Here is a 13415-nt window from a genome sequence, read left to right as displayed (position 1 = left end):
AACTGAAGTAACTGGTGTGTTGCCTGTTTTTGGATCTGTGAATAAGAACTTAGAGGAAAATAGCTTTCGCCCTGCATCTTTTTTAGCTGTTCTAGTACGTTTTTTCTGTTACTCTTCAATGTTCCCACCAAAGTTAACTCGTCATTATTGTAAAGCTGCTTGGCTAGGTCTATGGATGTATCACAACGATATGTTCTCATATTTCGCCCACTTCCTGCAATGGATTCACTAGTCATGTAACAATTGCTTTTGCACTCTGTTCCTCATAAGGTCGTTCATCCTTCCCTGCATAGACCTCCATTTTTAGAACATACTGGGTGTGTGCATCTGATAACATCCTAATCAATATGCCATACTTCCCAGGCTTGTCTTTCATAAAGACCTTAAAGGGACATCTTCCTCGAAGTAGGGAGAGCATTTCATGGATCATTAGATCTGCTCTTGGTATGTAGTATTTCATAAACATTTCATCAATTTTGTTGAAAATTTCATGGAGGGGGCAAAACTCATCCTGCTTTTGTCTTTCAGTTCTTGTTTCTTTATCATCAAATCTAATCAGGGACAGAAATTCTCCACATCAAATACGACTCATTGTAGCTATATAGATATTCTTTCCCAGTACTTTGCCCCGTAAGCCCTCAACAGGCAGTATAGTGTCATTATTTGTGCCCATGAGTATCCAAATACCAATGAAGGTGTACATTTCTTCTATGGTTGTAAGTTTTAAGTTCTTATTACAAGCTTCTTGGTTTGTATAGTGTACGATAATCTTCATTATTTCAGGAGTTATAAACTTTTTGAAAGATTCTGTCGCACTAGGGGTCTAGCCTTCATGAGTCAAAACTTCCTGAAAATTCTCTATATTTCGTACTGACCTGCATACTCGTCTTGGAGGTGCAGTAATATATTCCCTACCACTTTTTTCTGTAACAGTGATGCTGGAAGCAGCTGCATGCTGTTCATCAGGAAGAACTCCGTGAACTTGACTCATTTTCAATTGGTGTGTCACTATTGTATGTCACAACTGTATCATCTTCTTCTGGATCACTTTAGTCACCTTCACTTGCTTCATTTATTATAGCTGACACCTATTCATCTGTGAGAAACCTCCAATTTATTAGAATTGCAATTAATGTACAACTACTCAAACAACAAGGGAGATTTACTTCAAAACAACAATGGCAACACAATACAGCAGTACCAACAGTCAGAAACTGCATTTCTTTCTGCCATATTGAGAAATATTTTAATGAGAAAATAAATACTAAGGGCAATTTTTGCACACACACCCCCCCCCCCCCCCCCCCCCCACCTCCTGTCCACTCTACTGGTGCTAGAGTTAATGTGAGAAGTTGTCCATCCTTTCCATAATTATTTTCTTTCAATTGTGATTTTCCACTGTCACAACCAAAATTAAATCATTATTATCTGAAAAACAGTTCTACAGCAATGATTTTTATTTTTTTGTTTAATTTCACAGAACAGAGGAGAAAGTTGGATGTTTCTCTGTAAGTGTTAAGGCTCTTTGCTCTGAATTAGAACTACATAATCGCCGTTACTGGGATGCCCTAGTAGCCTCTTTGCAAGTATCTATACTGACAGATGCTGCTAAAATCCAGAAGTTTGCTTCTGAATCAGTAACTGCTCTTGGGAAACAGCCACAATCCATTGATGAGATTGCTGATGCTACAAGAATACATGCAGAAATAAAGGAATCAGCACCACAGGTTGTTTAGTCTTAGTGGTTACACTTCTGTTTGCATTTTAAATTTTATTCTTGTATTTGTTTTATGCCTTGTCTAAATTTCAAGTGAGATATGAATAATGTACAGAAGAACATCAATTATCCAGACTGACTGGTGACATAGGTTTTGGGAAACCACTTTATTTGGTTAATCGAACTATACTCATTTATTTACCAATTTACCAGCAAAAAGTACATATATTTATAATGACATGAATCTTTCTTATTTTTACAAAGGCAAATACAGTAGGAATGTACATATTACAGTCTAGTATATAAAAAAAGCATAATACATATTCATTTTGCATGTACAGTACATATGTAAAGAGTTGTTGGTGATGTTTTAAAAAATCCTTAATTTTTGCCTGCCTGAGTGAGCCTATCCACTTACAAGCAGCTAAGCCACAATTTTTTTTCAGGGCTGATATCTGATACTAGCTACTTTTATCTCAATCTTCAAACAATCACAAGGCAGTGTCTAAACATGTAAATGCTTCAGAAGCAGCCAGTATATTTACATATTCATTTTCAAGACCACTTGTTGATGAGATGCTGGCAGCATCAGCTTTATCGGTGATGAGGTTTACCATTTCGCTATCCTGTATGTTTTGGTACCCTGGATCTGCATTATCAATGTTCATCCATTTTTGAATGTCTTCTTCATCACACTGATGGTAACTGACTCCTTTTAGGATACTAAGCGTTTAGGACAGGTCATTCTGTTCATCATTTTCAGCTAGACTTTGAGAAATTTCCACCATACCCAAATTTCACTGCAGGCACTTTTCAAATTCTGTTCGTCTATAGTATCCTATGTTGCCCTGGTCATTTGGGAATTGTCTGTCAAATCAGTATTTTTTTAATGAGTTTGTAACAGACTTTCTTCTCCCTCCCACTTTCTAACAATATCTTGCATAACAGTTCCTTTCTGCGACACTGTTTGAAAGTCTCAATAAAATCTTGATGCATATGTTGTAAGAAGGAGATTATGATATGTGGAAGAAGTATCAATTTTATGAATTAATCCTTTTTGTTTAAGATATCACATTTTGGATGAGTTAATGCTTTGTCAGGGAACAGTGGAACAGTAATATTTACTCCATTTTGCTATTTTTTAAGTGATGAGCTTTTTCAGAGGATACAATAGCTTCCGTAAGCCATTCCATGAAAATCATACTGTCCATTAAGGAGCTCTTTTGTGAGGTGTGAACAATAGGTATTGCAAACATATTAATGAATTTGAAACAACACATTTTTTTACTTTCACCAATGATGAGCACTGACTGTCAGTGGCTACCAGATGAATTAGCAGAACTAAAGCATTAATATGATCCTTCCTTATTTTAGGACCAGATGCTGCTAATTCACAATGTGAATGGGGAGTTTTTCTTGGCAAAGATTTCCAGTTGAGCCCAGTTGCATCAGCATTGTAAACATTTTTGAGAGCATGATCTTCTTCCCTCAATTCATCCTAGAGTATGATTTTGAAAGAATCAGCAAGCAGTTTTTCTTCCTGTATTTGAAGTTCATGAATATCATGTCTTGACTTTAAGTGTTTTAGCAAACCCATGCTCATTTTAAAATTCGACAGCACTCGAAGATTTTCACTATATTGAATTCTCTTTTCATGTGGAATGGGATCACAAGTAGGTTGATGTAAATAATTGTAAACAGCGTCAGCTAGATCTGTGTTCATATACAACTGGTATAAAATTTGTGATGCTTCTATTCATCTTGTAGTTATCTCTTACATTAAGAGCAACGCGTTTAGGTTCAGGCATTTTATATTGCAAGTTTACTTTATGCTGCAGAATTGCCACAAGTGATCATAACAGAGGACAAACAGTCATTAGTGCAGGGAAGGGAGTTGGGGGTGGCTAGACCATAGAGTCTGTAGCAGAGGCAGAGCATACATGCTAGTGAGTGAAATTCAATTAAACAGTCATTCGGTTGACTGATGTTTGGATAATTGATGCTCTACTGTACTGTCATAATTTGATTATCAAATATATCCTGTTTGTGCTATATATCTTAGATATTAGATACAAAAATGTTTGGCTTTCAGTTTTTCCAAATCCCTTCATTACAAAATTTCACTGTCTGTTTGTGTGATGATGATTGGTTTATGAGTGTAGAAGAGAAATGTTTGAGCTAGTCTCAGTCAAAGTTGAAAAGCAAAATAGGATTCATGCATAACAGTCCTCCCTCCTGATATCCATTCATAATAATATGTTAAGAAGAAATTGATATTTTTAAAGTGAAGTTTAAAATAATTAGTGCAGATTGCCTGTGTGATTGCTTTTGTTGCAGATTTCTTAAGTAGTATGTCAAGCATGCCATCAATAATTGCAGCAGTCAAACATTTTGATTTAAAGACAAACCCCACCACAAAAATAGAGTTGTAATTAATAGTTGAGAGCAGTCAACAACTTATAGTGAATAAATAACTTCAAAATTCCAAAATTGGAGATATAACATTTTATAGGAAGTGCCATTTCTGAAGTTAACAGCTGATCTTGAGAGAAATGTATGAGAAATGTAAACATCTTATATGTACACTAAGAAAAGTGAATTCTTTTAACATCTGAGCCTGTGGGCTCCAAGACGAGGGACAAAATTAGCTGAAATCAAATTTAAGTGAGGATTAGGTCTCAGAATAAGTGTGGCAAGCAACCCTTCAAACTAGGTGACAGAGGAAAAAGCAAAGCAAGTTGAGACCATATACTAACTGTCAGATAGAGCGAGTACTTTGTCAACAGTTTACAAAATATGGGGGCAGAAAGACTCAGATTTACAAAGAAATGTGGGGGCAGAAAGACTCAGATTTAGACACATAATGTAGTCTTCAGTTACATGAAGAGAAATGTAGCACATCAGTGTCAAATCTTTCATTAATATCATTAATTTGTCCCTGCATATTATCCAGTTTTGATTTAAGAATTAATTTCATTTTTTATTTCAGTGACAACACAACTTAAAGTACCTACATTTTGGTCTACCTGTTCAATCTGTTGACTTAATTTAGTGTTATTGAATTTCATTTGACTTTTGAGATTGCTAATCTGTGTTTTAAGCTGGCTTTCAAGATTGATAACTTCGGTTGTCAAGACTGCTGATTTGTGTTTTCATTAGATCTGACAACATATTTTGCGTTTTCATTTGATCGGACAATATTTTTGAATAGTCAGTCACAGTCAATGGTTGTGTACTTCCTTGTTCTACTGAATTTTCGTGCTCTGGCTCTACCTCATATGCTTCTTTCAGCTCTTTCTTTATTTGTGGTGAATCAAACATGTCAACTGATTTGTTCACATAACTGCTAACATCTGCAAAGTCCTCATCATTTGCAACCTCTTTTTTTTCTTGTTTGGTTTGGGATGGTCTCAACATCTCGATCCATTCATTTACACATTCGTGATATTGCGTGTAGGCTAGCTGCCTATCACTAGCACCTTCTCTTATCTGCTTGCATGAACTACTACATCTGCTGGCAGCGTTTCCCATGTTGTCCGGCACTATTTCTTTTCTTTCATTTGGTGTACTTACTGCATACACGTCTTTGTCCATTCTGAATGTATATTACAATTTACTTTTGTATGCAATGTCTATTTTTGTTCACTCTACTGGAGTTCAGTGCAATCACATGCCATTGGACATATACTGCTCGAACCACACTAGTTTTTCACTAGATACTTACTGTATTTTATGATTGTTGTTGTTGTTGTTGTGGTCTTCAGTCCTGAGACTGGTTTGATGCAGCTCTCCATGCTACTCTATCCTGTGCAAGCTTCTTCATCTCCCATTTTATGATAAAAAACAATAAATGTCCTGTCAAGTGGCACCAAGTGTGATGGTAACACTGCTTACCTACCTTTAACGGTAATCGATGCTAATGCTATATATCTGTGAGGAATTTTTGAAAGTTGTGACTGTGAGATAACCTAATGGAAACAGTAAATCAAACTGGGATGGCTTTCCGAAGCACTCCGGCAGAGGATAACTAATAGTAAATAAGTGGATCAGGGAACAAACGTTCTCCCAGCACAAAAGTAAGTTGTAATATAACGTATTAATATCAGTCGTCAGCCTAAGTAGGCATTCTTGTGTTAAACAATGCAGTAAAGAAGAAGGCAGTGCTAAGGCTAACCTAACCTTCCTTAACACACATACACTAAACTCGTTCTTTATACCTGATCACACTACAACACAGTAACCTAACCATGCAGATAAATGCGCTACTGACTAGTAAGTCAGACAAACAAATGGCCAGTGAGATAGTAAACAGTAACGTCTACCTCTCAACAACATGTATTTTTAAATGAACTAGATTCAACAGTTTATACAGGGTGTTACAAAAAGGTACGGCCAAACTTTCAGGAAACATTCCTCACACACAAAGAAAGAAAATATATTATGTGGACATGTGTCCGGAAATGCTTACTTTCCATGTTAGAGCTCATTTTATTACTTCTCTACAAATCACATTAATCATGGAATGGAAACACACAGCAACAGAATGTACCAGCGTGACTTCAAACACTTTGTTACAGGAAATGTTCAAAATGTCCTCCGTTAGTGAGGATACATGCATCCACCCTCCGTCGCATGGAATCCCTGATGCGCTGATGTAGCCCTGGAGAATGGCGTATTGTATCGCAGCCGTCCACAATACGAGCATGAAGAGTCTCTAAATTTGGTACCGGGGTTGCGTAGACAAGAGCTTTCAAATGCTCCCATAAATGAAAGTCAAGAGGGTTGAGGTCAGGAGAGCGTGGAGGCCATGGAATTGATCCACCTCTACCAATCCATTGGTCACCGAATCTGTTGTTGAGAGGTGTACGAACACTTCTACTGAAATGTGCAGGAGCTTGATGCTAGTAATGTAGAGCAATGAGTCGCATGTCAACACAAGCACCAAAGTCAACATTACCTTCCTTCAATTGGGCCAACTTGCGGTGAATCAAGGAAGTACAGTACATACTGACGAAACTAAAATGAGCTCTAACATGGAAATTAAGCATTTCCAGACAATGTCCACATAACATCTTTTCTTTATTTGTGTGTGAGGAATGTTTCCTGAAAGTTTGGCCGTACCTTTTTGTAACACCCTGTAGAACCAGGTACCAACACACATGAAACTTGTAGTAATACTAAATATGGAAGAGCCCAGAATGATTCTGATTTAAATCAGGGACTCTGTTAATGATAATATTCTATAACACCATTGCTTAGTACAGGATCTCTATGCCTGTGCATTAACCAACTTGCATTAGACTAAGTATTACAGTAAATATATCTTTCTTAAATTCGGTTTGACGTAATTAAACAAAATGCAAATCTAACTACACTGGCTGTGAAGGAGCCTTTGCTTTGCTACATTATTATTTATGTAAAGAACAACAAACTATAACTCTTTAACAAATGTGGTTTGATAAGCAGTTGTTTAACCTACTCAGAATATATTTGGCTGCACAAATGCCTACACAACATTAATGAAAACACTTTTTCATGAAATGAACACTGATAAACTTAGTAATTCTGATCAAAGTGCATTATTGCAACAATTAATAATCTTTTCCATTACGGATTAATGTTACTATTTTCAGGAAGCTTTTCAAATAGGGCAAATTATTTAAGGAAATGACTCCTGATTGGTCTAAAAATGCACTGTAAGTGGAGTACTTCTCAAAACTATAAAACTTAACTTTAAACACTATAACTCCACACATAAAAAAGCAACCATAACTATTTTTACAGCTGCCAAGTAAGTCTTTCCATAATAAACTAGGACACTCAGAATTAAATTCACTAGGATAGGATTCCTGTCCAGGTTTGTGATTTGGGATAGTCATGGGTGTAAGATAGAGTTTTTAGCAACATCACAATTATTATCAAAATCAACCAAATTTCGCAAATACCTGGTCCATTTACAGAGTGCCAAATATAAACAATTTAGTTCAAGACTGATGGTACTGGCAGCATAATTCACATGGCTGTTAACCTGGTGGCGATGCAATCATGGCAGTACTATTGACCTTGCCCTATTACTGATCTCATTGGCATTGGAATTATATAATGTTATCACCAAATGCAGCAACTGAGGCCCATAAATAGTGCTCTTAAGCTTCTCTGGTCTCAAAACTCTAAGAATATGAGCCAAAATTATCCACTACTGCTAGAAAGATGTTAACCAAGCACTGCTGAGCCCAGGATTAGTTTGCCACTTGCGTGCCAACCACACCTCTTCCAGTCTGCTAGGCTACTTCCATAGCTGCGGGGCTTCTCCACATCTATGTTCCCTAAAAATGGGCCAAGTCATTTAAAGTACATTATTTAACAATCATTCCAATAGTTATTTAAATTCATAAGCACAATTTAAACAACATAATTCAAAAGTTCACATAACTGGAATATGTATACTTAATAAAAGAATTTTCATGACAGATACAGCATTCTACATAAGCAATACTACAAATTGTCATAGAAATATCAATACACACACAAAAAGAGGTCGAAAATAGGTTTTACAAGTCCTGACTCAATCCTTACTAATTATGTGACCCAAATAATTTACTTCTTGCAATGCAAAGTGAAACTTTTCTGTACTTAATGTGAGACATGCAACTCCTGTGAAAAAATGGTTGTATCATCTAGATATACTAGACATTGATGAGGCTTCAATCCTTTCAACACCCTGTCCAGTAAATGCTGGAATGTTGTCTGAAATGTTACTCGTGCTTGCTTTTGTACTGATAATGTCTCCAAGGTGCTGAAAACACACTCCTGACTCTGTCCTCTTCAGCTGTTTCCAGCTGTTGGCAGCCCCTCTTCAAGTCCGTTGTTGAGAAGTACCAACACCACCCAAGATTGCCAAGCATCTGTGTGATATTTGGAACTGGTTAGACATCTATTGTAGTCTTTCTATTTAGTGGTGATAATAGCAACAGGATTGCAGTTACAGTTCCTGCCTACCGGGGCTACTACTCTCTTCTATTATGTCATTGGCCTGCTGTTGATTAGTAAACTCTTCTAAAATTCTGTTGATTAGTGAAATCTTCTAAAATTGACTGCAGACACTGTGGTACTCAGTACTGCCCCCAGTACACCACTGCTTCATCCCCTATCAGAATCCTGTGCTGTGTCACGGATAGTGCAGGCAGTGGTCGTCATGGAGAGAACAAGTCCTGAAATTCTAACAACAGATTTTCCATCTGTGCTTCATCTTTTCATGAAATGCAGTCTTAGTAATTTTCTGTGCCCTTTTATAGCCTAAACCTTCTGTGCAGCAATTCTCCTCCTATAGAAAATCTAACATCACCACCAATGTCTCCTTTAACAATTTAACAACCTCAGCACCAAAATTATCCACATTGACAGGCACTACCTTAACTGCAGCCCTCTCTTGTAAGCATATGATGCTTTGCTTCACTAAACAACATGCTGCATCTAATACTTCACTATCTCCTAACAGTTCCACCACATACAACATACCTACTGGTAAGTCAGGTTCCAAATTCATTCATATCAACTTCCCGATGCCGTTTCACACAGTCATGGAAATTAATTCTCAGTGTCATAGTTCACCATTTACCTGGATTGCATTGTGCAACAGTCCTAATGACAGATTGACATTGACAATAGCTTCCCCAGCCAGAATATTTTCCCACTAAGCTCCATCCTGAAAGTCTAACCCTAGAATCATATTATATCTCTCACTTACATGGGACACTTAGTTGCCTTCAATTAAAAATTCATCATTATTGACCCGAGTGGTTGTATATCACTATCCCCTATCCCAAGCAACTCATAATGTGGTGGGTTCCATTGCCTCATATCAAACGACTCTCTTGAAGCCACCAACATATGTGCCCCTGTGTCCAACAATACCTTATATGTTCTATCAGCTGTTAAATCCAATATGGCACATTGCACATGTCCATTTTCACTGCATTTACTTTTACTAGCAGTGCCTTTTTTCAAGTCTTTGGTTCATTTTTAAATTCAGTAGGTGCTTATTTACACCACTCACCACCGGGACTAATCCTGCCTTTATTTCTTTTCCACTGCTGTTGATCCATTCTACCCTTTTTGTCGTAATTCATTCCATTCCTATTACTCCCTGGCTAGCATCATTTGCTTCACACATGCTCTGTATGCTGACAATTAAAAAATCTAATATTTGACAGAAATACATTTTCTGATCTTACCGCCATCGAAACATCAATCTCTTCAAATTGTAATGGCAGCCTAACCGCTCCATGGAAATCCCTAAGTGCACCAGTGCACACCCTCCTAGACATCTCTGGTGCCAAGCCCCTCAGGAAAGGATCAAATGCTGTTTGATTAGCTTTCTGTAGTAACTCCTTACTTACCTCCCCATGACATGTTAACCCATATGTGTGTACATTAAGGTTCCTAATTCTATCCAAAAATCCTGCGTGGCTACATTAGGCCTCTTAGAAATGCCACTCAATTGTGCATGAACAAATTGCATGCTATTTTGCTTTCTTTATCCCTGTTAGAGTTGCTCAAACGTTTCTGCTTGTTTAGTGGCTCCATGCAATCTACGAATGATTTTGCTTCCTGACAAGCGCAATTTTTATGTCTGCAACAACTGTTTGTCTGACCAACCCCCAATGTCATTCGATAACACAAGGTCCTCTATAAATGATAACACATGCTCACATCATCTACTGAAAAATGGAGTAAGGAGGTTCACCACCGCTGTATCCACCCCTAGACTCTGTGAGTTTGACAACTGTAATTCTTCATCTCCCTCTGCTAGTTACCACTGAAGATGTTTTGTCTGCCATAAAGTGCACCACCTGATTAACCAATGATCAATAGCTTCCTAACCAGTGACCTCTTGTGTTTCTGATTTTGCATTGCATCACCCGTACTGATTTTTACAGACTCAGCTTTCTGTCCAATCATGAGACACCTGGATTGCCTACATTGCCTAGGCTTCTGCTACTGTTAGTCCAATGGCTAGCTAAGTAAAACAAAATGGATTCAACACAAGGGATGGAACACTGAAGTAAATTACACTGTGTCATCACACATGTTGTAGTCATTCATTCATAGAATAACCTTTAGCTCTTACAGACCTGAATTTTTACTGTATGAAGGACATTTTTTCTTTATACTGTAATGCTCTAGGTGATTTTTTAATGATTTTTGATGTAAGATTTATACAAAAATACTCATGATCAAAATTACAGTTTTTGTATTTGCCTTCTTTTTGTGAACCAAAATAACTGATTTTAAAATATTCGCTGTTGTAATAAGTTAACTGGTCATTTGCTAACTATCATGCAAAATAACAACAATAATATTAAATTATACAGTGGACTGTAACAATCCAACCATATCCATGTATTGTGGTGGTCACAAGCTGCTGTGCTCATACATTGACTTGTTGATATATTTTTATAGTGATGCCCAGAAGTTAGGAGCCCATAATGAAAAGATTGAACATTCACAAATGTGTATGTTAGGTGTCCACTGGGGAGAAATATTTCTGATGCAGCTGTTGTTGTTGTGGTCTTCAGTTCTGAGACTGGTTTGATGTAGCTCTCCATGTTACCCTACCCTGTGCAAGTTTCTTCATCTCCCAGTCCCTACTGCAACCTACATCCTTCTGAATCTGCTTAGTGTATTCATCTCTTGGTCTCCCTCTACGATATTTACCCCCACGCTGCCTTCCAATGCTAAATTTGTGATCCCTTGATGCCTCAGAACATGTCCTACCAACCGGTACCCTTCTTCTCGTCAAGTTGTGCCGCAAACACCTCTTCTCCCCAATTCTATTCAATACCTCCTCATTAGTTAGCTAAGACACATTAAAAGATAATGCACACGTTTGTAGTCGAAGGGTCTGAAACGATTAAACTAAGAGGTAGCCACTAGTTTTTCTGGCCTCACAAAAGCAATTACACAGTTAGCCCAGCCCTTAACTCTTGACCCCATGATTCTCCTGACCCCTGATGCCACTGGTGGCACTTGGTAGGGTGACTGGTGTGGTTGCAGGCTGGTGGGGCCCAGTGCTATCACATCCATTCTGTTGTAGGCACTGAACATTTAGACATTACATTGCATCTTTTAATAAGGCCACACTTCGTTGCATCTTTTAATAAGGTATTTTGCAGTGAAAGTTTGTGTGTGTGTTAAGATAACATAGTAACATAATTGCTTCATTTTCCAGATGATAGAATTGTATGAAGAGTCAAAAAAGAAGAATAAAGTTCTTGCTGTATGGACGAAAGAGAGGATAGAAGAAATGAATCAAACTGCTTCTGAATGGGCAAATTTTCAATTCATTTTAGATAATCATCAATTCCTCATAGAAAAGCAGGTATTCTTATATATCATTATTTTTTGTGACACAAAATAATCTGAAATTCATAAGTAAATTTAAAGGCAGAGAGATATTAAAGACACATAAAATAAAGCAGCTAACTGAAATGAACATGCATGTAGTGCAAACTGCAAATAAAAAGTATAATGATTATTTTATTATGAAAAGGAAAGTTGCTACTCACCATATAGCAGAGATGCTGAGTCACAGATGGGACAACAAAAGATTATCACAGATAAGCTTTTGCTCGGCAAGTCCTTCATCAAAAACACACACACAAACACACACAAAAAACACAACTCACAGATACATGACTGTAGTCTCTGGCAATTGAAGCCACACTGTTAGCACCAGCACCAGTGCATGATGGGAGTGGCCACTGGATGGGGGTAAGGAAGAGGCTGGGGCTGGGCGGGGCGGGTCGAAGCGGGGAGGGATAGTATGATAGGGGTAGGGGACAGTGAAGCAGTGATACTGGGGAATGTGCAGGGACGAGGTAGAGAGAGGGTAGAGCAGCTATGTACAGTTGGAAGGCTACATGGTGGGCAGGGGAGTGGTGGGGGTGGCGGTGGGGGGGGGGGGGGGGGTATTGGAAAGAAGAGAAGTATAGAGACTGAGTGCAATGGTGGAGTGAGGGCTTTGTAGTGTTGGAAAGGGAACAGGGAAGGGACTGGATGAGGATCACGACTAACAAAGGTTGTGGCAAGGGGGGTTAGGGGAACATGGGGTATACTGCAGGGAAAATTCCCACCTGCTCAATTCAGAAAAGCTGGTGTTGGTGTGCAGGATCCTTATGGCACAGGCCGTGAATCAGTCATTGAAATGAAGGATGTCATGATGGGCAACAGGGTGCTCCAACTTGTTTCTTGGCCACAGTTCGTCAGTGGCCATTCATGCGGACAGACAGCTTATTGGTTGTCATGACCAAGTAGAATGCAGCACAGTAGTTGCAGCTTAGCTTGCAGTTCACATGACTGGTTTCACAGGTAGCCCTGCCTTTGATACGGTAGATGATGTTTGTGGTTGGACTGGGCTGGGATAGGTCTTGCATCTAGATCTATTACAGGGATATGAGCCATGAAGTAAGGGGTTGGGAGCAGACGTTGAGTAGGGATGGACAAGTATGTTATGTAGGTTCGGTGGACAGCAGAATACCACTGTGGGAGTTGTGGGAAGGATAGTGGGCAGGACATTTATTGTTTCAGAGCATGACGAAAGGTAGTCAAAACCCTGGCGGAGAATGTAATTCAGTTGCTCCAGTCCTGGGTGGTACTGAGTTACGAGAGGAATGCTCCTCTGTGACCGGACGGTAAG

The 13415-nt window shown here is 38.4% G+C and overlaps 1 protein-coding gene across 1 annotated transcript in view; it reads left to right on the top strand.

The window, feature by feature from the left end:
• The window catches only part of LOC126328907 (cytoplasmic dynein 2 heavy chain 1), a 906666-nt gene that overhangs the window by 324005 nt on the left and 569246 nt on the right, over positions 1 to 13415 (top strand). Inside the window, exons 19-20 of the mRNA XM_049996078.1 lie at positions 1481 to 1727; positions 11949 to 12098. Coding sequence (XP_049852035.1) covers positions 1481 to 1727; positions 11949 to 12098 — 397 coding nt within the window. The remainder of the gene's footprint in view (positions 1 to 1480; positions 1728 to 11948; positions 12099 to 13415) is intronic.

This window comes from Schistocerca gregaria, chromosome 2 (genome assembly GCF_023897955.1).
Source record: "Schistocerca gregaria isolate iqSchGreg1 chromosome 2, iqSchGreg1.2, whole genome shotgun sequence".
NCBI lineage: Eukaryota > Metazoa > Arthropoda > Insecta > Orthoptera > Acrididae > Schistocerca > Schistocerca gregaria.
Note: the sequence above shows the minus strand (reverse complement) of the source record. Positions and strands in the feature narration are given on the sequence as shown.